Genomic DNA, 26012 nt, shown 5'->3' with positions numbered 1-26012 from the left:
GGCTATGTTTCGGATCTGTTTGCTAGCCTGGTTTCAATAAAACTCTTCTTGAACTTGTATCCATCTGCCATCTTTACAGGCCAGAAACTGTCAGTTGTCCAACAAGCAAGTGGACTAATAAAACTGTTTTAACTAGTTTTATATGAAAGTGTCATGAATATTTTTCCATAAAATATGTGAGTCTAAAAAGTAAATTAAAAATAAGTGCTGGACTAAAAACCTATCTATCGTTTATGTAAATAAAGATACAAATTTCATTGTCCAGTGGTCATGTGTTTTGAGATGCGTTGCTTTGCACTTACGACTTGGTATCCTGTGGTGGTACTCGTATGTCGTTCGGACGGATATGGTGTAGTCAGAAGTCATCAAAAATCAGGTTGATGCATTACTATATTATCTTAAGTACGGATCTTCATGGGGGTGCTCCGCTACTACTATTACTACTAGTATTAATAATAATAATTCAGTTTAAACTTGATTCATTCTACTATAAATACGATTTCATGTTTTTTTTGTTTTTTTTTTCTTTTTTGCCTGAATAGTGTGGAGGAGTTGTGTTCCGTAGATCTGTATGATCCGGACACTCATGACAGCCATACCAAGCTGGAACTCTTGCTCTCCGCTTGTAAACAGCTTCACCAGAGTGGGATTCTCCGCTCTGTCCTACACAACCAGGTATACTGCATTCCAGTTTGATTTCAGGTCAGTATTTGATCTACATTGTAGTATCAATATTTTGACACTTAGCATCTGGATTTTTCTTTTTTGTCCAGGATTTGGCTTACAGTAGCTCTTTAGGCTCCAGACTTCTCATGGCAGTATACAAAGGCATTGCACCTGGAGAGAACCGGAAGTCCCTCCCCTCCATGGATGTTGGTAGCAGGAAGCTAGGTAATGGTCTTGTGCAGCTGGCTTTCTCACTGGATGATCAGGTAAGTACAACATACAGTACATGTTTTTTGTCAAGAGCAGATTTTCCAAATGTTCTGTTTGTAACTTTTGAGATTGTTACTCATAGAAGCCATGCAGATCACCTGCAAGAATGAGGTGCCCTTGCTTGTTCTTTTATTACACAGACCGAGCAGTTGGTGGGTCTGCTGCTCAACTCGATCACCCTGTCAGTGCCTCTATCTGGCAGCCTGAATCCTCACTTCCTCAGTTTCTCTCATGGAGAATATTTCTACAGCCTTTTCCAAAACACCATCAATACGGAACTTTTACAGAAGCTGGACCGCTCTGTACCTCTGCTGCTTATTGCAGCCACACAGAGCCCTGGCATGGTAAGATTTCCTGCATGGAATAAAGAAGGGGAACAAAGGAGGGAATTTGGTGTTGGCCCTACCTTGAGTGAAATCAGACCTTACTTGTTTCCTTGTTCCATATAGCCTGATTTCTACTGTTTGTGTTTTAAACTTTCTGATATTAATTGACACCCCTGGAAGCCCCAGAACCTGCTCCTTATCTTAATAATCTTTATGCCATGGCTTATGCTTTGTCGTGGCAGTTCGTATCGCAAAAGTAGCCAAAAAATATACTTACATGAAAGAAGCTGCCTTAAACACTTTTTATTGCACAGAAACAATGCAAGCGTGAGTGAGTCCCAGAAAAATACTGACCTCTGAACTCTTGTTACCAGTTTTTAAGTAGAGTCCAGTTTTGGAAGACCCGCTCCAGGACCACCCCAAAACAAAATGCTGGCCCCGGATTCAAATCATTGTAAAAGGACTTTCTTTGTTTGAAACACAGACTTCTGATTGGTTAAAACACATTTCAGTATGGTACTTCTCATTGGATAAAATATATTTCCTGCTATTTAAAAAAAAAAAACCACATACTACTAGCATTTACCATATGGCATTCTACGGATTTTACTATTTAATGGAGAGTCTGTTTTTGTCATGCAAAATGCCTTTACATTCTGAATCCTAACACATTCTGAAGCTCTAAAGCACAAGCTAGAAACACAATTCTCTCACACTTTCAGCTTAAATTTCCCATTTGAAAGATGCACTGACATGCTATCTTTGCTACAGAGTGATTTCTGTCGTCCTCTGTCTTTCAATGCGTGTTTAAATCAACATTACTCATTGGATATGCATGAATGCCTGTTGTTTCCCAGGTTAGCGTCCTCCTCAATGGCATGTTGGACCATAGTTTCCGGGAGCGTTCCGTTAGAAAGACTCAAGGCTCACGATTGGCAGAGCAAATACTGAAGCAGTGGGATTTGCTGAAACCCTGGTGGACAGGCCCTTCCTCCTCGCCAGAGAGCAAAACCTCAACTCTTACACTGCTTTCCAAAGTTCTGCAGGTACCAGAAATGCACTAGTGCACCTGATGCTATTGGACACTTTAAAAAATATACAGAAAAAATAATCAGATGTTTTGCACATTTCTGTAGTCATTCTGGTACAGATTTTTCTAGCCCTTGTTTTGTATAATTTTTCATTTGTTGTCCACAGATTGACTCTTCTGTCAGCACAAATACTAGTCACTCAGCTTTTACTGCTGTTTTTGCTACTTTTACCACTCTCATCACAGATACAGCGCTATCCTTAAATCTAAAGGTAGTGAGCTTTTTAAAGTAATTCCAAACTGTGTATTTCTGTGCATGTATGTAATGTTTCACTTATTTTGCCAAGGAAAGTTCCATTTAATCAAAAATGAAAATAGTCCTTTCATAATCTTGGTGTGTGTGTGCTTGGTGGTTTCTCACGATATTAATTTTCTGAATGTATTTTAAGTTTAATATAGAACACATCTTTATAAAGGTGTTAAATGTCATTTCCTGGAATCCACAGAGCCAGGCACTGATCATGCTGCCCTTCTTCACTACGTTACCCAGTGGTCCGTTGGAAGAGCTGCAGAGGGCTTTAGAGGCTTTAGTGGCTGCTCATTTCCCCATGCAGTCAGATGAGTTCCCTCGTGGATCACTCCAGCGCAACAACTACATGGACTGTGTTCGTAAGGTGAAAGCCTGTAAACATAGTAATCAGGGCTTTACATTAACTTTTTTGCTCACCAGCCACTGTGGCTAGTGGGTTTCCTGAGTCACTAGCCATTCAGCCTTTTCACTAGCCACAATTTTGTTGCCAGGAAATTGCAGTTTTTTCTTCACCATGATATGTTAAAGTTTGGAAGATCTAGATTTAATTATGAATGGCAGCGTATAATGTATCTCTACAATAGCACTCAATACTCAGTGCTGTTAAGGTAGCTCCCTATATGAAAACATGCAACCAATTGAATTCAGACAAAAATATAAACAGAGTATTCTGTTTCTTGAACTCAAATTCAAGCCCCTTACAATATGAAATATCATATAATATGAAAAATAACATTCAGTACAACTGAACTGATTCTAATATTAAAAGTCCAATTCAAAACATTTATCACTGAAAAACATTTGATGTTTTGATATGCAAGTATTATGTGTATTATCAAGTATTATTATGTATATTATGTATTATCTATTAAGTGTGTGTGTGTGAACATGTGTAGAGAGAGACATTAAATGTCCTCATTACATTTCATCATCAGATGAGTCTGAATGGTCCATGAAAAATGGTCTTCGTGACCTGAGGCTTCCAGCAGGCCGTAAGTTGATAGCTGGGGTGAGATCAACTTCTTTCCAATCGCATGAACGTTTCTAAACAGCAGCTCCAGCCTCTCCAGCTCAGCCGACTTCATGACAGCCAGGGACTGAAAGCAATGCTGTCCTGTAGTGACCAGCCGTCTTTGCCGGTTTTGATGTTATAGTACCAATGTGTGCATTTGACTTTTCGTGGTCCTTTTCGAGTTTAAAATAGTTTCGAGTTTAAAATTGCTGGTGCCTGTCTTTGCCAGACTTTCTACAGTCTTCGCAGTACATGGTATTTTCGGTATTTTGAACTAGCCAATCTCACCCTAACTTCCATTTGTCATTGAATTGTCTTATCTTCCTATTAGCGTCTTGTTCACCTCCATGGCCGCAGCCAGCTCTGAGGCCCCCGCGGTCCAGACCTCAGTCATTTTAAGAGCTGAAAATACATTTGTACGCTAAATATTCAACTGAATAAAAAAAAAAGAATAACATTAAAACGTCTCTGTAAAAAGTGCATTGCTAATGATGTTAAACGTTGATTCTGTCTTCTGTGTGTGTTTGGTGCGCGCGGCTCTGAGACCAAGAACACAAAAACGAATGAGTGTGCGACTCAGCGGAGGAACGCAGTGTAGCAGACACGGGGTTTCCATGGGAACCATCAGCGCACTTTCATCAAGCTGTTCAATTGACATTTTCGAAGCAGCGCAGTTGTAGCCTGCTTTGTTTGTGATTTTTAAAAATAAATTATTCGATAAGCCAAAGGAATAGAGTGGAAAGTTTCAACTTATGTTTGGCTTGGATAACTTTGCCTAAAACATGGTGGTGTATACTGATTTTTTTTTTCCCCAGAATTTTTTTTTTTTTTTGTGTGTCGGTGTAACGGATGCCAGATTGTTAATGTATCTCAGTTCCATAGGCTACATGGTTAGGGGATCTTTTGTCCTCATTGCTTGGGCCAGATCAAACCATTAAACAAGCTTCAATTATTCTTACTCTTGCCACATACATGATTTTTTTTTTTTTCAAAACTGATGATATTCAGTTCAAACACCATTAAAAGTAATTTCAGGAATAGATCTCTTGTGTGATGTGTAATTCACCCTCTCGTTTAAATATGTAGAAAATGTTTTGGCGTGCGCTTTGTGCATCACGGACCTCGGTGATTTTAAAATGCTGCTCCGGCCCTAATCATTTCTGCCCCTTTTTCCCTGAGCAGCAGGGTTTGAAACTCCAGCTATATGCCGCCACATAGTGCGCTTGTCAGTCGTCAGCAACTTTGTTGCTTCATTCATTAAAACTTGTATTTTTAACACCTTGCAATGCAAGCATAGGATGTTGCTATAGAAAAAAGTAGTTTTGTAAATAAATTAATTTTATATATGCATATATGTAAATAAAATTTATTTAAACAACATACATAAGCATCTATTGCTCTAATCCGGGACAGGTGCATGTAGTCAGTCATTGAGGTGCACACTGCTCAGAGCGTGGAAGTGCGCAAGTGAGAGTTCGAAGCGTGCCAGGCGTGAATGCATGTGGATGCGACAGGCAGCAAAATATTTTATGACCTATTATTTGTTACATTGACAGTCAACAGTTAAAAAAAAAACCTAGCTATCAACATGGTAAAACGATTGTAGTTCTTCAATTTATTCCTCGGATATCTTCAGGGGACTGGTTTATCTAATAAATAAAGCTCATAGAATGTCTTCTACTCAAGCCATTCCAAATTTTCCATACTGTTATAACACAGATTCACTCATAACACTGTTGGATTCTTTGGATCCAAACTACCGTGTTATAACAGTGCTCCACTGTATACATTAATGAACGCATAAATTCCTTAATTTATAGAGGTGTCAATGTGTACTGTTTAGTCATTAAAAAAACTGCACTTGTTTTTCAAAAGAGAAAAAAGGCAGAACATTTTAACCTAAATAAAAAAGTAAGTAGTTATATACTTAAGTACATAAGTAAGTAAATGGGCCTAAACCAAGGTGTTAAGTTTAACACCTTGTAAGTACTTTTCATGGTAATAATAATTAGAATGCGATTATATAGTAAACGCTGTGTGCTCTGCTGCACAAGTTAGCACGTGTGGTAGAACCGTGTGTGTGTAAAACCATATGGTTTTAGTACAGTAACTTGGGGATAAATCTGCTGCTTGTGTTTTCTGTAGACACTAGAGAATTTTCATGCCCACTGTAGATTGCAGTTAACTATCAGTTTAACCACTACATGTTCAATTACTTGTGCTGTTAGCATGGAGCTGTCTTGTCCACCTTTTCCTCTGCCTGCTAATATTTTCTTGCTAGCAATGTTGGCACCTCTTAGTTGTGACATACACCTGTTGGTGTGAATTCTCTGGTTACCTTATGAGGTAACCGTAGCCTTCGGCCAGGAGCAGATGTCATCGGGTGGTACTCAACCTTCACTGAGTGTTTTAAATCCTTAACCACGACACTCCAGTTGGTGGGCCAGCAGTAGTGACCAAATTACTGTGTATCTGCTCCTGGCTTCCAGATTTCCTCCTCTCGCCTACTCCATATCCAGCAAGAGGCTTATTTAGTCTCCTCCCTCATCCTATGAGCTTCTTATATCTTGCTCCTTTCGTCCAGACCCAGAGCTGAGAACAACCACCCTGTTGATTTGGCTGGGAAATCTCTGCAGCTGATCTCCATAGGGATGAACTATACCTGCCATCCCTTGTCCTTGCAGTCCTGAACTAATTGCTGGTACTTTAAGGCCTTTCTCTCATGGGCCTTTTCACATCCTTCCTTCCGTGGTGCTGTTAGCACAACCAGAATTATTTACTGGTCTTCGGTTGGCTATAATGCAATGTCCAGACAGAGGGTTGTGTGTGCCACTTCTGGAAACTGCAGCCTCCTTCCCATGTCGAACCCCATCTCCCAGAAACTGGCAGGTTTGCAGTAGATTGGGCTTTGGTTTTGTGGTTGAGAAAGGCCTAGCTCCCTCCTTGATGAAGGTGATGGCATTCAAGTCTGTGCCAGCTGGCCTCTTCTTGCATCTCTCCCGGCCTAGTGTATCAGCAGGAGACAAATACACCTTGTTGTTATGGCATCACATGTACAGTCCTTGTACAGAGATATTTTACATCCAGACAATATGTATCAGTTTTCCCTTTTCACCACAGAGCTTGCAGTGCGGATTCTCTCTCCGCCTCCATGTTTGTAGGTATGATGTTAAAGGACGGGCTTCGTACATGAAACGCAAGAGGAAGCGCTCCAGTCTCCACAGTTCTGCCCATGACGTCTTGTACTTGGGCAGATCCCATTTTGTCCGTGTGCTTGGGACCCTTGTTCTGCTGCCTTTTGGCATCCATTTCTCCTCATGGGTCCGTACTTCTTGCTGGCAACTCTGTCTTTCTTGATCACCTTACTCTTGGACTTCCTGGCCTTAAAAGGATATCTTCTCCCAAATGGCTACATTGTTCAGGGTTTCCAAAAGCAATCTTACTTGGACATGTGACACAGTTGTTATTGTGATCTCCATGAACCCTTGTAGTGCTGGCTTGACGATGTCCAACTCCAGCACTGGACTGTGGGTTACACCTGCTGTTGATATTAGGAGGTTCATACCCATAATAAACAGGATGGGGAAATGGTACTCCCTGTTAGAATCCCCTTCTGGAGATCCTGCCAGTTGGTTGTGAAATGTACTGATGTGAAGCAGAGTTTCAACCCTCCTAGATAGTTGGCGATTATGTCTCTAATAGCCACTGGAATGTAGTTGTGGTTGAGCCCTTCTTGCATGAGGTCATGTGGGATTAACCTGTATGCATTTGCGAGGTCTAGCTGGATAACTGATAGGGCACCTTTCTCCTGTTTGACATCTTGGATCAGTTGGCTGATCGTTGTGGTGTGTTCCAGACACCCCGAAAAGCCTGCGATACCATCTTTCTTGATGCATCTCTTGATGTAGTGGTTCTGCATCATACAAGAGATCAGTCTTGAGGTCTTAAATTTGCCAAGGAGTCTGAATTTTAAAGAAATTAGTATTCTATATTGGTCTAAACCTCCGTGGGTTTGGTGTGTAAATAGTGGCACATACTGGAAGCTTGACAGCCCATTAAATGTTGCATGCTATTTTTTTTTAAATATATCCTAAAATGACTGTCTGTATTTATATGTTCTGGCAATTTGGGTAATAGGATGTTTATGCCTGATTTCAGTTTTTAGATGCCTTGGAGCTATCTCAGAGTCCTCTCCTATTGAAACTAATGGCTAAAGTACTGTGTCGTGACAAAAAGCACATCATGGAGGACCGCTTTCAGACATGCTTCCAGAGAATTGCACGACAGTAAGCAGAGAAACACTTTGATGCTTTGTGTTTGTATGCCTAGATCTACTGTTTCTGACTGTAAATTTTCTCCAAAAGGTCAGCTTGTGAAGGGCAAGTTCTTCTTCTCTACACCATCTATCAGATGTTCCAGGACAAAGACGTTCCTCGGAACTCCATGCTCCTGGACCTTCTGGATAGAGTGCTGGTTCCACTGGCCACTCACTGTAGTGCTAAAGCTCTGTCTCAGTTTTTCATCACCAATGTGGCTAACATCATGACAACTCTACAGGCACGCTTCACGAAAGTGAGTAACGCCTTTACAGTTGTAAGTAAACATTACAAAACAGCAAATTTCTTGTTTTTATTTGTCATGAAGCAGTTGGGTGAGTCAGTCTATGGCCCTGTCCACACGGCAACGGATTCAGGTGACTCCGATACAATTGCTTATCGTTTAGGCCTGGCGTCCACACGGCACCGGTGTTTTGGGTGCCCAAAACGCAATCTTTAGTGGAAAGATCTGGTAACGTTGCCGTTGTGAAGTCGTCTGGATGAGTAGAACGGATTTGTTTACGATGACGTCACAACCACATGACTGTGAGTGCTTCACGCCGGGTAGAAGTGTAACGAACTCGATGCGAGTTGTCAACAAATCCTATAACTTGGTTCATGAAACGCGCTTACAAAATATTTTCACTGTGAATATTTATTGTGTAATGGTGCAAAGTGAGAGAGAGAGAGACTCTGCCCTTAGGGCAGAGTCAATCCCGCCAGCAAAAATAGGGAAAAAAAGGAGCGATCTCACCTCTTCAAATGTTGATTTAAGTCCTACAATACATTCCTCAAAAAGGGCGTAGAAGAGCAAATTAATCCATCAACGTGTAGCATTCAATTTATTCCGGACCATTAAAGACGCCACCTTCCGTGTAGAATCATACGTCATCCTCGCCGCCATATTGGATAGGTCAAAGCGGAGAATAAAGATTCATGTGCTGCGTTTAACTGTACCAACAGGTTTACCGTCCAAACGAGATCACATGGGATTACCTTTCACAGGTGAGAAACAACAAATTAATCCATCAACGTGTAGCATTCAATTTATTCCGGACCATTAAAGACGCCGCCTTCCGTGTAGAATCATACGTCATCCTTGCCGCCATATTGGATAGGTCAAAGCGGAGAATAAAGATTAGCTGCGTTTAACTGTACCAACAGGTTTGCCGTCCAAACGAGATCACATGGGATTACCTTTCACAGGTGAGACTGGAAAAATACTTTTCATTGTATTTGGTCATTATAATGTAATTTTACGAACAGATTTTCCTGACTTTGTGGCTAATATGAAGTCTCGCGCATAATAGTTTATGCGCATGCGTCCTTACTTCTTCTATTGTTCTGGTGTCTCCGAAGGGACCGTCTTACAGCGCCCCTAGAGGTGTGGCATGTGTATTGCATCGTTTTCAGCAAGCGTTGCGTTGCCATATGGAGCTGATATTTTACTGATTGTTGCCCATTTGGACGCGATATATTTTTAAATAACATCTCGTTGCCGTTGTCGTGTGGATGTAGCCTATGTCTTTCCTCTGCCTCAGGCCATCGAGTCTGCTTTTGAGGGTCAAATCATTATGAAGATTGGCGGCTGCAAGCTGTTGGAGTTGCTTTACTCACGTCTGCCTAAAGAGGAGGTTTACTCTAAAGACTCGGCCATCAACCAAGCCTTCTGCAGCTCAACCAAGGCAGAGGGGAATGAATTATCCAAGACCCTGCTCAAGTGAGTTAAGGAGTGATTATTAAAAAAACCAACTAACGAAAAGACATTTTCATTCACGTTTTTTCATGAAATAATATGCAAAAGTTGAATAAAAATAGCCAAATAAAAGACTCAACACTGTTTCAGAAATTAAATAAAAGAAAATAGAGCAGACTTGAATTAATTTCAGATTTTCTGTACAATATTCATGTATTTTGAATTCTTCATTAGTGTATGAAATGAGTGAGTGCAGGAAGAGAGTAATAATTGCAGTAATGATACACATTGTTTGGTGTGTATTCATGTGCATCATTCTTTAAACACAGGCACAAAATGCTTTTCAGCCTTCTTTTCCCTTTTCCTAGAACTAAAATTACTCAAACTGAAATTAAAATGTATGAAAACTAAATAAAATTTCTACTAGGGTTAGGGTTAAAACTAAAGAAAATTGTTAAAACTTAAAGAAGTGATTTTATTGACTTTTTAGTTTTCTATGACTAATCTAATTAATGACTTCTAAGGAGAGTTCGTTCATTCATTCATCTTCAGTAAGTGCTTTATCCTGATCAGTGTATTGGTAGATACCAGGAACACTGGGCACAAGGTGGCTGTACACCCTGAACAGGATGCCAATCCATCGTAGGCCATCATGCGCACACTCATTTACATGTAGAGGCAAGTTTGTGTCGCCAAATCAATCCAGATGTTTTGTGAAGTTGAACGTAACCGGAGAACCCAGAGGAAACCCACACAGACGCATGAGAAATATGCGAAACTCATAACAGACAGTAACCTGAGTCCCGGCTCAAACTGGGGACCGTGGAGCTGTGCGAGGACAGTGCTACTTGTTGCACCACAACGCTGCCACATTCACTTCTAATTTATCAGAATTGCTGCATTTAAGCATTTGACACACACTGATTTTTGAGTAATGTTTTGGATATTTTTGCTTTTATTTTTAAGGGGCCAAAAATTGCGTGCAACTGTTTGTAGCTGCTTTTGCCTGGTCTTTGCGTTGCAGATCATGTTTTGAGGCTTTCACTGAGAACATGGCAGGAGAGAGCGCTTTGCTGGAATTGAGGAGGCAGTATCACTGTGCAGCTTACAACTGTGCCATCGCTGTCATCAGCTGCAGCTTCAACGAGACCAAATTCTACCAGGGCTTCCTCTTCACTGAGAAACCTGAAAAGGTGTGTTGAGTTGACCATTGTGACAGAATGCATACACACTGCCTGATCCTGAGCCAGTTAATAGGGACTTGAGTTTTAAATAGACTATTTTACTATACAGTTTTATAGTGGAGCAGAGTCCCATACTTAAGAGAATACAGTAATGCATCAACCTGATTTTTTTTTTTTTTGATGGTTTGAGCGTACGGCATCCATAGGTACGAATGACGAATGTGTACCACCACAGGGAACCTGACCAGAAGAGCAAGGCAGCGTATCTTGTAAACACTTGACACCGGATAATGAAATTTATATCTTTATTTACAGAAGATAGATGGGTTTTTATCCAGTGCTTACTTTTAATTTGCTTTTTTTAAAAATGTAGGATTATTTACAAATATTTTATAGGAAATATCCATGACGATTTCATAGAAAACTAGTTAAAACACTTTCCTTAGTCCACTAGTTTGTTGGACAGTTGAGTTTCTGTCATGTAAGGGCAATAGACAGATGTAAGTGCAGGAAGAGTTTTATTGAAAACACACTCGCAAATAGATCCAAAATGTAGACAAAGGCAGAGTCAAAAACCAGACAGTAATCGTGCGAGGCACAGACAGCATATCAGAGGTAATACATTACTCACAGTCCACAAACACAAACGGGGTCAAAACCAGAAAACTAATACAATATACAGTGCTTTCGCAAAGTCTGTGTGTCACTGAGAGTCCTTATATGTGGATACAGGTCATTTCCTCCAATGCCATTTCATCCAATAGTTGAGACATTTCGTCCAAAGCCTTTTTCATTCGCATTATCAGTTATTTTATATTTCAGGTATTTGTTTGTTTGAAAAAAAGGAAGAATTTTCAACGGAAATTTGACCGAAGCAAGACACATTTTTGCAGCGTGTAGTTTAACCACTCGCCAAACACGAGTTGTGAAATCTAATGGCGAGTAAAGCTCACCCCAGACTTGCTTTTCTCAGAGAGTGTTCAAAATGATGGGTTCCTACCTAGTATTCATGTAAAATTCAAGAAATATTCAACAAAAACTCCTTCCTCGCACATGTTGGGGGCCGTCATTGCAAAATGAAAACGAAACCGGAAATGATGGGAGTCAGCAAGTGTCAACTTCGGGCGTGTTCGGCTGGGGCCGCTTGTGGAGAGAGATCGTTTTTATTAGACCAAATTACATAGAAAATCTATACTCGCACTTGCCAGATATCCTTTTTTGGTGCCCCAACTATTATGTGGGTGTCAGTTCTGCGCGCTTTGGCGCGCACACCTGAAGGACTCTCGGGCGCACTCTGGACTGCACGCACGTTGAGCGGACTCTCACACGCACGTGGTTAAAAATTTTGTTTTGTTTATTTCCATTTATTACGGGAAGATGCAGTCATAAACCTGCTTAGTGCACTCCCTTAAATGAATTATGGTTTGTTTATATCTCGAGCTTGTCGCACATATTGTCACCACATATAAAATAATTGATGGTGCGTATGAAAAAGGCTTTGGACGAAATGTCTCAACTATTGGACGAAGTATCCCGATCCCTTATATGTATGCGCTGTGATTGAGCTCTGATCAGGAACAGGTGCATGGTAATTAGTCCTAATGGTGTGTGCACTTTGCAATCTGCGGCTGCACGCTCCGAGCTCCAACACGCATGGACGGGAGAGATGAAACCAGACAACTGTTTGACATATCAGGTTTGATATTGGATGGTAACTATATAGTAATGATGTAAAGTGAAAGTGCTGGTTCACTGCTGTCCACCAGGCTCCCAGCAGAGTTACACCATAATAAATGTCTTGGTGTTGTTTCTGGCGCATAGCAAGCGGTGTCAAAGAAAGGAATAAATATGTATTTGTAACTGCGATGTGCAACTCATTATGGGTATCACTGTCACAAGACAATGCTGCAATTTATTGACATGACACTAAATTCGATGGTTGATATGCTATAATAATAATATTCTATTCAGGTTAATTTTGTGCCCTTGCAAATATTTTACTCATACACTCCTCAGGAGTGCCACTTTTAGGCAGTGCCTAAATATCTATATTACTTAAAGCATTGTTATGGGACAGTGTCGTATTATCACTTATCACTATATGAATAACTCCCAAATATTTGTCTCAATCATAATATATCCTTGTATTTTTTTTTCCCTGACAAACTTTTATTCCCTCCACACAGAATCAATTTATTTTTGACAACCTCATTGACACACAGAGGACATACATGTTTCCCATAGAGATTGATGTAAGTAATTTATAACCCCACTTAGCTTTTTTATTGTTATTTTGTCAGCTGTGGTTTGACTGTGATTGCTGCAATGTATGGTATGATTTCTGTCGACAGTTTCCCATTGAAAGGAAGAGGAAATATGTAATGATCAGAAAGGAAGTGAGTGGAGAAAATGGAGGTGAGATACTGAGTCAAGGCTTACTGCTTAGATCTGATGAACGGTCATTGCCCGCATCAACAGTCTTCCTTTATTCAATTAATTTCAACTATCTGAATCTGTTTGTACAAAAAAAAAATCTTACTTACGCTCTATGTTTGGGCTTAGTTTGGTGGCATGTATTTATTTCCCTTTAATCACTCCTTCCTCCCCCCGGCTGACAGATGCACCAGTATACCTCTCTTCCCAGTCCTACATGGCCGATAGCAGTCTCAGTGAGGAGATGAGTCAGTTTGATTTCTCTACAGGAGTCCAGAGTTTCTCTTACAACTCTCAGAATCCCTCAGGCCATGGCAGCACTAGTAGAGCAAGGGTGGGTTAAACCTAGAAAGGCTTTCTGTGTGTTATGTCAGATATTTAAATTTAAAAAACAAAAAAACGAATATCCCCTTTGTCTCCATTAGAAGAATGTGGAGGTTCTGTCTCAGGACGAGAGTGTGGAGTTGGAGATGGATGAGCTGAACCAGCACGAGTGCATGGCCACCATGACTGCCCTGTTCCGCCACATGCAGAGAAACAACATCACCCCCAAAGTTGAGGAAGTATGTAAAGAATGTCCTGTGTTTTATTCCAGGACTCCTATTCACAATATTCACATACTGAACACAAGCTCACTATCTGGCATCACCTAGAAGAGGATTGGTTACCTTTTTGTTTTCTTTTCTTTTTCAGGGCGTGATACCGAGTGATCTTCCTCCCTGGATGAAATTTCTGCATGGAAAGCTGGGTAATCCATCCACTCCTCTGAACATTCGACTGTTCATCGCCAAGCTCATCATCAATACTGAGGAGGTGACTGCACTTATTCTTCAATTCCATACATGGGTCTAAAGATTAACAGAGCTGTGCTTCCTGTTTGTTAGTTATCTGTTTAATTTGCAGCCATGTTTGATTTCTCCTGTACAGGTGTTCCGTCCTTACGCTAGACATTGGCTGGGTCCGCTCTTACAGCTGGTGGTTTCTGGTAACAATGGTGGAGAGGGCATCCACTTTATGGTGGTGGATATAGTGGTCACTCTCCTCTCCTGGACCAGTGTGAGTCCAAAGGTGTGTGAGTATTTGAAAGTGCATAAATGAACAATAGCAGGCCTGTTTACTCCTACGATTTGTCCGTAGTTCCTACGATTTTTCAAAACAAAATACGGACTACGAATTCTTGTCCAAAAACTACGATTTATGGCCGAAATGTTGCCAAATGTTTCATCAGGCTTTCGTCTAAACGGGGGAACAGGGGCGCTGCGCCCTCTTACTCTCGGCGTGCGCCCCCTTACTGACTCCGTGAAAACATCCCAGCAACACTACGTGACAATGTGTCTGATCATCAAATACGTTATAATTGCTCCAAAAATATTCCAATCATAGTAGATACACCGCCAGACGGTGCAAAAACAATCCGAATTGGCGTTTTCCAGACTGAGGCGCCATGTTATTTAGTTGTTTACTTGTCGCGGCTGCTCTCGCGAGATTTGACATGGGTTACATACAAGGTCAGCTGACTTGTAGAGCGAGATTTCTTGAGACTGAATGACCTTTCACCCACCGGCGCGGGAGCTTTTGACAGAAGTAGTTCGCGAGTTGTTTTTATTGACACTTGGGCATTTAAAGATGTCATCCCGCGGCACGAAGCGGAAGAAAGCCAAAGACTGTCTGGGGCAGAAGAAGATTACTTCTTTCTTTTTCAATGTTGACAGACAATTTGTTACAATTTCCCTCTCAGATAGCCTCAGAATGTCCCATTGGAGCCTCAATTTTTCTTAGGCTTTGCACGGCGGGGGGGGGGACAACCGGCACCATCTCCCCCCCTGCTTCGCTCCCTCGCCATGGTGAGCGCCCTCATACTAAATTTTTCTAGAAAAAACCCTGTTCATGACTTACTTTATAGTCATATTTATTGTGGGAATCGAACATCTATCGTATAGTCATGGGCGCGGCCATGTTTAATCACCACGTTTACCGTACGTTGCATTGAATGCCATAATTGAGTTGCCATAAATGCATGTTCAGTTATTAACCAATGTCAAACTTTGTTAACTTGAAATTAAACTTTTTTGATGTTGACATTTTTTTCTTGTTTTGTCAAGTTGCCAGGTATCGATGACTTGTGATTTGTTAGTAAAGAGTGTGAGATCAGTATAGCTGCCAATCAAGTATTAAGTAGCCTATTAGAGCATAGTATGGTCTCTGAAATATTTTTTCTTATTGTAGCATCCTAAATAAGTATTACTGCTAGTCTTCTGGTTATTTCAGAGATACTGAAATAATGAAATGTATGAGGAGTCAACAAGTAGACCTCAGAGTCTAGGCTTGGTAATATGAGGATTATGGAGCAGATCTAGAATCTTACATGGGTTTGCTTTTTGGTTCTCACAGGTGCTTAACTTGACAGAAAAAATAAGACCAGTGCTAGATTTTAATTTTTAAAATTTTGTTCATGTAATCTATCACTTACTTTCAACTTGAATGAGTACTATTATCTAATAGGCTGCTTTCTACTTTTTGTCTTCGATACAATACATAGATTGGACCCCAGTAAAATTCCTACTGACAGCTTACCAAAACTACTGACAAGATACTGCAAGACTACTGACAGGGCAAATTTGGGGTAAACAGGTCTGCAATAGGGAATATTTAAATGAATGATCCAATAACTTTTCCACCTATTCTCATGAGAATTTTCACACATGTTCCTTGAAATTCTGTGACATTAACAGCAAACTTCTTCACTCGAAGCTTGGCTTTAACAGACATCCGAATGCAGTTGCTAAACTCATCAGTGACCTGTCTAAAAAAAAAAATACACAAATGTACTGACTCCAGCCACTATAATAGGAACACCTCTGTCCCTGCTTGTTCATACAATTATCCAATCAGGCAATCATGTTGCAGCAGCTCTGTTGCTTGGTGATTGGCTGATGGAATAATTGCATCAGTGAGTAGGTGTATAGGCCTGTGTCTGAAATCACTCCCTACTCACAATATAGTGTACTATATAGTGAGGTCGCCATTTTGTAGTGCTGTCTGAATGTATAGTGAGGATTATTACACCCTATATAGTGCACTCAAAGTATCCCACAGTGCATCACGAAAAGTAGTGTACAACCGCTGGTCATTAACCAAAGCAATACATCCCATCATGCATTTCGGTCACGCTGAAAGAAATTAAATCAAAAGCCTCAAATTTGATTGAATAAAAGGCAGCAGCAAAGAAGGAAGTATTCAGCCTTGATTTTAAAAGAACTGAAAGATGCAACAAATACAAAGTACTTTGTATTGATTAATGTAGGAAATGTGCTCAGTATAATATGGAGTTATCAGAAAAACACGTGCATGTATTTATTATTTTGAAAACCCACCAGCCGACTGATCTGGCACATTTTAATTGTGTGACAGTAATGATGTAAATAACAGCGCGGCGGAGTAGTGTCTGGAAGTGTTTATTCATTTTACCAATGAGCTCACTATATAGTCCTCTATATAGTAATAGGGAGTAGTGAACAAGTGAGTGATTTTGGACACTGGGTAGGTGTTTCTGTTAAAGGGGAAGTGAAGGCAAATATTTTATCAGAATTTTATTTCTCTCATTTTATTAAATATCGGAATGCATTTCTGACAGCTATTTTGTCGCTGCTGTAGCAAGTTCTGAGTGTTTGAAATACGCTCTGTAATATATCAGTCCATATGTCAAAGCAATGGCCGTAAACGAGATTCGTTGAGACCTGTGCAAGACATCATAGGACGGAAGTAAAACGTACAGCGCAAATCAAAGCGACCAACATCTACCAACGTCGTCAAAAGACGCGCGCGCCCTCTTTCGAATGCTGATGTAATCAAGCCGGAAGTTTTGTTTGTTTTGATAGCAATCAGGAAAGTTTGAAAAAAGTAGGCAGTGATCGTCATTTAAACTCGTTTTTGTGCAATATTTCATTGGGAAAACAGTTTTCAAAATGGCGGCACTGACACCTGGCTGACACTTCACGTTTCGAAGTCTCGCACAAGTCTGGTGAAGATTGCGCGGATAAGCGACGCCTGCCGTGGACCAAACGAACTACATTCAACACGGCTAAAAACCGAATAGGCCGATAAGTATAATGTTTAATTGCAATTAGTTGCCAATACGAGTCACGATATAAGGTTACTAAAACCGAAAACGTAATTGAATAACACGTTAATTAAGAAATAAAGCAAGTTTAAAAATGACTTCAGTTCTCCTTTAAAGTGGGCATATAAAAAAACAAATGTATTCTCCATCCTTTTATATATATTTAAAATAAAAAAACACAACTTTTTAAAGACGTTTCAGCATATTTTATGCCATCTTTAGTTTAATGAGGAATGACTAGTCCTGCATCACATGACATTTATATACAGTACCATGAACCAGTCAACCATTTACAACACCAATAAGATATAAGTGAAACTGACAAAAGATAATTAAAAGCTTATGATAAACCATAGGGTGAGAAAAGTGTTACGGTGTTGAACTTGTTTATTCAATTCAGGATTAATCTGTCTAATATAAAAAGCCTTCAAGTTTGAGTTCAAAGGATGGTTTAGCAGAATCGAAGATGGTAAAGCAAGCAAGCGTGTACTGATTTTTACATGTATTAAACTGGGAAAGTTGTGTAAAAAACGTGGGAGTTTTTAATCAGTCATTGTGTGCTTTTATCTTAGTTGAAAAATGGTGAGTGGTTTCACCTACATAACGAGAGTTACATCCTGCACAAGTAAACTGATAAACAGCGAGGGATTTTAGAGCTTCAGGAGTGAGATCTTCAAAGCTAAAAATGTTTTTGATTTTGTAAGAAGAGAATGCTAATTTAATGTGAAGATCTGTTTTGCAAAAACGTTTAACCAGTTGTTAAAGTATGATTTCTGAAACTTTGGAAAAATAGCCAATGTAAGGAAGTTTGAAATAACTTGTATTGTTATCACCTTGAATTTAAGCATCTTTTATAGCAATTAGAATGTAGGTTAAAAACGGACAACGTAGTTATAACCATGCCTATTACTTTTACATTACTTTTTGCATTCTGTTTTGCTTCATGCGGTATTTGTTTAATTCCCCCCCCAGGGTAACACCAGAGATGAGATCCTGGCCAATCGTCTAATGGAGTTTCTAATGAAAAACTGTTTCCATGCCAAAAAGGCAGTATTCAGGCACAATCTGGAGATTATCCGCACCATAGTGGAGTGCTGGAAAGACTGTCTGCACATACCTTACAAGTATGGAATAACAAATGCTTAAATCTTTTCCTCTTTCGTTGTAATGGTTGTCTCGAAATGGACCACTGGCAAGTGCTGAGACTGAAGTAATTGAAGAAATTGGACGTGCTAATTAGCTATACAGTAGTAAATTGTGCTAAACAGGCAGAGAACGTCTGTCTACATTATATTTTTAAGCAGAATCACATGAGAGGGAGTGCTGTTGTGCTTGAATATCAGCACAACTATGATCTGGTCACAGCTAATCACAGCCGTGCTGATGTTCAGTACTATAGCATGACACAGCATGAGTGTGATATTGCTTTTATACAACAGTTCTACAGTATAAACAGGAAATTCATATCTTGTAAGTTACATTTTAGACAATATGGCCAAGTGTTCTGTTTTTACAGAACTAGATCCTGAAGAAGCTACACATGCTTTACAGCATGTCGGCTAGCTGACTCATGTTGTACAACCCCGATTCCAAAAAAGTTGGGACAAAGTACAAATTGTAAATAAAAACGGAATGCAATAATTTACAAATCTCAAAAACTGATATTGTATTCACAATAGAACAGAGACAACACATCAAATGTCAAAAGTGAGACATTTTGAAATTTCATGCCAAATATTGGCTCATTTGAAATTTCATGACAGCAACACATCTCAAAAAAGTTGGGACAGGGGCAACAAGAGGCTGGAAAAGTTAACGGTACAAAAAAGGAACAGCTGGAGAACCAAATTGCAACTCATTAGGTCAATTGGCAATAGGTCATTAACATGACTGGGTATAAAAAGAGCATCTTGGAGTGGCAGCGGCTCTCAGAAGTAAAGATGGGAAGAGGATCACCAATCCCCCTAATTCTGCGCTGACAAATAGTGGAGCAATATCAGAAAGGAGTTTGACAGTGTAAAATTGCAAAGAGTTTGAACATATCATCATCTACAGTGAATAATATCATCAAAATATTCAGAGAATCTGGAAGAATCTCTGTGCGTAAGGGTCAAGGCCGGAAAACCATACTGGGTGCCCGTGATCTTCGGGCCCTTAGACGGCACTGCATCACAGACAGGCATGCTTCTGTATTGTAAATCACAAAATGGGCTCAGGAATATTTCCAGAGAACATTATCTGTGAACACAATTCACTGTGCCATCCGCCGTTGCCAGCTAAAACTCTATAGTTCAAAGAAGCAGCCGTATCTAAACATGATCCAGAAGCGCAGACGTCTTCTCTGGGCCAAGGCTCATTTAAAATGGACTGGGGCAAAGTGGAAAACTGTTCTGTGGTCAGACGAATCAAAATTTGAAGTTCTTTATGGAAATCAGGGACGCCGTGTCATTCGGACTAAAGAGGAGAAGGACGACCCAAGTTGTTATCAGCGTTCAGTTCAGAAGCCTGCATCTCTGATGGTATGGGGTTGCATTGGTGCGTGTGGCATGGGCAGTTTACACATCTGGAAAGACACCATCAATGCTGAAATGTATATCCAGGTTCTAGAGCAACATATGCTTCCATCCAGACGACGTCTCTTTCAGGGAAGACCTTGCATTTTCCAACATGACAATGCCAAACCACATACTGCATCAATTACAGCATCATGGCTGCATAGAAGAAGGGTCCGGGTACTGAACTGGCCAGCCTGCAGTCCAGATCTTTCACCCATAGAAAACATTTGGCGCATCATAAAACGGAAGATACAACAAAAAAGACCTAAGACAGTTGAGCAACTAGAATCCTACATTAGACAAGAATGGGTTAACATTCCTCTCTCTAAACTTGAGCAACTTGTCTCCTCAGTCCCCAGACGTTTACAGACTGTTGTAAAGAGAAAAGGGGATGTCTCACAGTGGGAAACATGGCCTTGTCCCAACTTTTTTGAGATGTGTTGTTGTCATGAAATTTAAAATCCCCTAATTTTTCTCTTTAAATGATACATTTTCTCAGTTTAAACATGTGATATGTCATCTATGTTCTATTCTGAATAAAATATGGAATTTTGAAACTTCCACATCATTGCATTCCGTTTTTATTTACAATTTGTACTTTGTCCCAACTTTTTTGGAATCGGGGTTGTACATTTGTACGTTCCCGTTAAAGGTGCTTCCGGTAAAGTTGGCGTAGCTTCTTCCTTTTCATCTTTGTCTGGCGAGCTTTCATATTTTTTATACCCCGACTCCGAGGGGGGGTGTTATACTGGTTTATCTCTGTCCGTCTGTATCTCCGTGTTTCCGTCCGTCCGAAACACCCTTTTTCTCAGCATCCATAAATCATAGCCACTTGGTACCAAGCTTCAGCTTGGGGTTCTGTACCTTGTATACCATTTTCAGGTCTGTCGCACATCGACTTCCTGTTTACCGACTGAATGTATTAACGAAATATATAGGGTGGATTTTGACGCTATTCCAAAATGACAGTTTACCAGGATCCTATTTGAAATCCCTGGGGAGAACACTGCTCTTTACTTACCTGTTTCAGGGTTAATTATTTGTTGAAGTCAACATTCATAATAAGTGTCCTATTCCTTCGATTGCTTGCATTCTGATATAAGCAAGAGCGGGAGGATATGTACAGTAAGTGAGCAGTCGCTCACAGTTGATCTCGTTTAGGTCAGAAGTTATATTCCTGAAAAGTATTATTTGCCATGTCCACTGATGTCACTAATACTACCATACTAACCGTTTCGAAGTAGGAAGTGGAATTCTACGTGGACGAATGGAGTGATGTATGCAGTGAAACATCCCAGTTCCGTTATCGCAAAATATCAGCAAACTTGGAACACCACTTGACCAATCAAATTAGTGGACCAAAACTAACTGTTGTAGAATTATTAACATCTCTGCCTGCTAGATATTCTCACATCGTTAGTTTTTATGCTCAAGTCCTTCACTGTCAAGACTGATTGATTTGTATTCTTTGCTTGCTTTTTTTTCTCTTGCAGTTTGATATTTGATTACTACTCTGGAAAGGATCCTAACAGCAAAGACAACTCTGTTGGGTTGCAGCTCTTGGGCATAGTGCTGGCCAATGAGCTTCCTCCTTATGACCCTACCTGTGGTGTTGAACATGACAGGTACATAATCAAGTCCTCAGCTCCAGGCTGGCATGCATAAATCCACTCAGAGTAAAACTTTTTGGAAATCAGGAATATATAATTAACTCTTTAACCTAAAGAATAAGAGTAATGTACAAAAAGTCTTTATCTTTGACGGTACTCTTAAATGGGTGAGTGTTTAGGATTGCTTCAGAGGTATCTCAAATTTTGAAGAGTAGCAAAACGTGGCAGCACCGAGTCATACACACATTCATGTACTGCAGTTGATCAATGATGCTGATTTTCAGAAGGACATACCAGATTGATCATAAGATTATCCTTTCTTTAAACAGGGATTTAATTAGTATTCCAGTAAAGTGCAAACGGTGCAAGATCAACTGAGTGAGGTTTGTGCTACGCGTGATCAAATGCTGCGATGCAGTATATGGATTCTAAATATAAATAAACTAGTGCTGTCAAGCGATTAAAATATTTAATCGCGATTAATGTCGCGACTGTCATAGTTAACTCGCAATTAATCGCAATTTAATCGCACATTTTTGTCACATGAAAAACCATTGTAATTCTCTTATCAGCATAAAAAAGTGAATGGGCTTGCTTTGTACCAATGGTTTTTTTTTTTTTTTTATTGCAGAGCATAACGCGTCTTGTCACAGCCACTGACATCCATAACTTCCATATTAGATGAGAAAACCAAGGGATGAAAAATAAAGTGCATATCACTGTGAAAATAAAAAAAGTTTTATTTTACTCTTCATTAGTTTCTTTTGAAGAGAAGTATTTGCCACAAAAGAAGAAAAAAACAGATAACAAAAATAAAAACATTCATCATACGTTCAAAACCGTTCATCATAGTGTGGCACTGTATTATCTAATTCTCACTGCTTATAACTCTACACCTACCCGGTGGAGATGAGCTGGGAAACTGAAGACTGAAGGAACAGTATTGAAAAGTATTTTTCCAGTCTCACCTGTGAAAGGTAATCCCATGTGATCTCGTTTGGACGGTAAACCTGTTGGTACAGTTAAACGGAGCACATGAATGAGGCATCTTTATTAGACGGTTGAAGAAGCTCCACTTTGCCCCATCCAATATGGCGGCGAGGATGTTTATATGTCTATGCCTTTCTCCATCACTCACACGTACTCTTATTGAAGCAGCGCGCGACAAGCCTCAACAGGAACTACGGGTGACTCGCAGGGCCAAATTAGAATTTGCGTTAACGGCACTATTTTTTTAAATCGCGTTAAATTGAGATCGCGTTAACGCGTTATTATCGCGTTAACTTTGACAGCACTAAAATAAACACACATTGCGGTTATAAAATACTTCTTAGTCCATTCTTAGTCTATTATTCACATACTGACTTCATTACATTACTCAGACTCTTCTTCGTGGCACAAAATGGCTGTCCACGAGGCATTAATCACTCTTCACTAACTTGATTACTTTTACCTGAACTCAGAACTTTTGACATGCGCCCAGATTTTAATTTAAATTTCTTTGTGTGAAGATTATTTTTACATTTAATTCATAGAGACATTAGTATGCATAATACTAATGCCAGTTCTTATTTTTATCCCCCGCTGGCTGAATGGCCCGAAGGGGGATTATGTCATGACGATGTCCTTCCGTCCATCCCAGGAAGGGTACTCACCTTCTGAAATCAACTTCTCTCACAGTTTTTGGGGGAATTTCACGAAACTTGTCAGAGTTCTTTGTTATACATATTGTTACACATATTGTAATTTCTTTAAATTGGATCACATTTTACCAGAGTTACAGCCCTTGATTAACAAAATTATACTTTGACAATTTCATGAAGGTGTGCTCGCCTTCTGACATCAACTCCTCTCACAATTTGTGGACGAATTTCTCGAAGCTTGGCAAAAGGCCTTGTTATATGACGGTAATACGCATATTGCCATTTAATTTTGTTTGTGAAAATTTTACCAGAGTTTTGACCCTTGATTAAATAACTTGTACTTTGACAATTTCATGAGGGTGTACGTTCTTCTGAAATCAGCTCCTCTCACAATTTGTGGAGGAATTTCACCAAACTTGGCAAAAGGCTTTGTTATATGACCGTTATATGCATATTGAAATTTCCCTTAACAAAGAGACAGGAGGCAAAGTTGGAGGTGGCGGAGTTGAGGATGTTAAGGTTTGCGATGGGAGTGACAAGGTTGGACAGGATAAGGAACGAGTACATCAGAGGGACAGCACATGTGGAGAGCTTGGGAATTAAGCTAAGAGAGATGAGATGAGATGGTACGGGCACATCCTGAGAAGAGATGCAGAGCATGTTGGAAGGAGAATGTTGAGGATGGAGCTGCCAGGCAAACGAAAATGAGGAAGGGCAAAGAGGAGATACATGGATGTGGTGAGAGAGGACATGAAAGTGGCAGGTGTGGTAGAGAAGGATGCGGAAGACAGGGAACAATGGAGACGAAAGATCCACTGTGGCGACCCCTAATTGGGAGCAGCCAAAAGAAGAAGATATACATATTGAAATTTCGTTTAATTTGGGCAAATTTTACCAGAGTTATGCCCTTGATTATGAACAAACTTGTACTTTGGCAATTTCATCAAGGTGTGCTTGCTTTCTGAAATCAACTTCCCTCACAATTTTTATTATCCCCCGAAGGGGGATTATGTCATGGTGATGTCCATCCGTCCCGGGAAGGGTGCTCACCTTCTGAAATCAACTCCTCTCACAATTTTTGGAGGAATTTCACAAAACTTGACAGGATTCTTTCTTATATGACGGTAATACGCATATTGCAATTTCGTTCAATTCAGTCGCATTTAACCAGCGTTATGGCATCGTTGCCAGTGAGGGATATTGTGCTCTCAGAGCACTCTTGTCTTGTAAGACTTTCATGCATTTTGTCAATACAGCTATTGCTACTGCTTCAATGGGGCGAACACAAACAAACTTTTATTTCTTCACATGCAAAAAGTGGTATAAATGGATAAATTTTTTAACCAATCCAAATTTGCAGGTACTTCCAGGCTCTAGCCAACAACCTGTCCTTTATCAGATATAAAGAGATCTACTCTGCAGCAGCGGAGATCATCGGGTTAATCCTGAAATACATGACCGGCAAGGAAAGTGTATGTGTAAAGTGCATTTACTCATTTCATTTCAGCAACTCAGACTGTCGTTTCTTTTATGCAGAAGTATGGAAGGTTTTTTTTTGCAATTATGTGTTTTTAACTTGTGTTCATGTAGCAATATAAGGATCCGTTGCTTAGTGTGACTGTGACGAAACTGATGGATTTGAAGAAGAAGAATCTGGATGATAAATTTGTAATTTGTTTGTGCAAACTCTCTAAGCATTTCCCACCTCTGGTGGATCGGTAAGTTAAGCTGGATATTCATTGTTTTCATTAGCGACTGACTGTCAATTTTATAATCGGAGTGCAATTAAGAAATTGTGTGTATCTACGTTAGATTTGTAAATGCTGTTTTCTACCTGCTGCCAAAACTACACGGCGTGCTGAAAACGTACTGCCTGGAGTGTGTGCTGAGCCGTGCTGATGTCATCCCTGACATTTTCCTGCACCTCAAGACGAAGGGCTTCACCCAGATGATGGCCCACAGGTTTGTGCACATTTTAATGTCACTGTAGTGAAGTAACCAATAGCTTTGGAGGTGCAACAAGTATTGTTGTTGTCTCACAACGACAGTATTCTGATTACAGTTTCACATGTTCTTGCTACGGTTTCTTTCCACCTCACAAAAACAAGCTGGTATGTGAACTGGCTGATGAAAACTGCCCCTAGATTTGAATGAATATATGGTTCTGGGTGAGTTTGATGCTCTGCAGTGGACTGTTGTGCTATTTTCTGCCTTGTCCCTGCAAAACCTAAAGCAGTTATTGAGGATTATAATGTAATAAATGAATTTTTACAGTGATACACCCTCAGAGCTCTAGATTTCATAATTTAATTTACTCATTACATGGCTTTGTTGAATACTCAATTCTGATTGGTCAGTTACGGCATTCTACAGCATTCCGTTATTTCTGTAAAACAGAGAGTTGTTCAGGACCATGTTGTCGAAAGCAATAAAATTTTAAAATCAATATTTTGACAAATTATTGATTTCTTTAGTAAGGAGTGGTGTAATAAGCAGGATAATGTACAGTAAGCCGATCATTATTGTGAATTATTATACATACAGGACACTTTTTCCATGGAATAAAAACATGTATTTTATTCCCTTCTAGTGGGTTTATTGATAGCATGCAGTACTGTTATCATATCACTTATCCTCCATGTATTACGCCGCTCTCCCCAATGGAGAATGAACGTGCAATATTGTAATAATATTGCATGTTGTCAAGACAACATGACATAACACATCAGAGCTCATGCGAAGATCCAATAACTTTTCTGCTGCGCATGTGCACAATCATTTCTTTGTCGGCTGGGAGAGAGAGAAGACGAGGCTAATCCAGTGCTAGGTTTAAGCACTAAA

At 39.9% G+C, this 26012-nt stretch overlaps 1 protein-coding gene across 2 annotated transcripts in view; it reads left to right on the top strand.

The window, feature by feature from the left end:
- The window catches only part of LOC132893510 (DNA-dependent protein kinase catalytic subunit-like), a 141865-nt gene that overhangs the window by 62082 nt on the left and 53771 nt on the right, over window positions 1-26012 (top strand). Inside the window, exons 34-54 of one of the 2 annotated variants that reach the window (XM_060932709.1) lie at window positions 543-675; window positions 774-932; window positions 1077-1280; window positions 2120-2308; window positions 2460-2564; window positions 2799-2966; window positions 7773-7900; window positions 7979-8186; window positions 9472-9650; window positions 10651-10819; window positions 12997-13062; window positions 13162-13225; window positions 13429-13577; window positions 13672-13806; window positions 13937-14056; window positions 14171-14311; window positions 18336-18487; window positions 21412-21543; window positions 24532-24643; window positions 24762-24889; window positions 24984-25133. In XM_060932709.1, coding sequence (XP_060788692.1) covers window positions 543-675; window positions 774-932; window positions 1077-1280; window positions 2120-2308; window positions 2460-2564; window positions 2799-2966; window positions 7773-7900; window positions 7979-8186; window positions 9472-9650; window positions 10651-10819; window positions 12997-13062; window positions 13162-13225; window positions 13429-13577; window positions 13672-13806; window positions 13937-14056; window positions 14171-14311; window positions 18336-18487; window positions 21412-21543; window positions 24532-24643; window positions 24762-24889; window positions 24984-25133 — 2991 coding nt within the window. Of the gene's footprint in view, window positions 1-542; window positions 676-773; window positions 933-1076; window positions 1281-2119; window positions 2309-2459; window positions 2565-2798; window positions 2967-7772; window positions 7901-7978; window positions 8187-9471; window positions 9651-10650; window positions 10820-12996; window positions 13063-13161; window positions 13226-13428; window positions 13578-13668; window positions 13807-13936; window positions 14057-14170; window positions 14312-18335; window positions 18488-21411; window positions 21544-24531; window positions 24644-24761; window positions 24890-24983; window positions 25134-26012 lie in introns of both variants that reach the window. The other variant, XM_060932707.1, reaches the window with a different exon arrangement.

Source organism: Neoarius graeffei, chromosome 1, assembly GCF_027579695.1.
Source record: "Neoarius graeffei isolate fNeoGra1 chromosome 1, fNeoGra1.pri, whole genome shotgun sequence".
Taxonomy (NCBI): domain Eukaryota; kingdom Metazoa; phylum Chordata; class Actinopteri; order Siluriformes; family Ariidae; genus Neoarius; species Neoarius graeffei.
The sequence above is the reverse complement of the archived record's forward strand: the minus strand, read 5'-3'. Positions and strand labels throughout refer to the sequence as shown.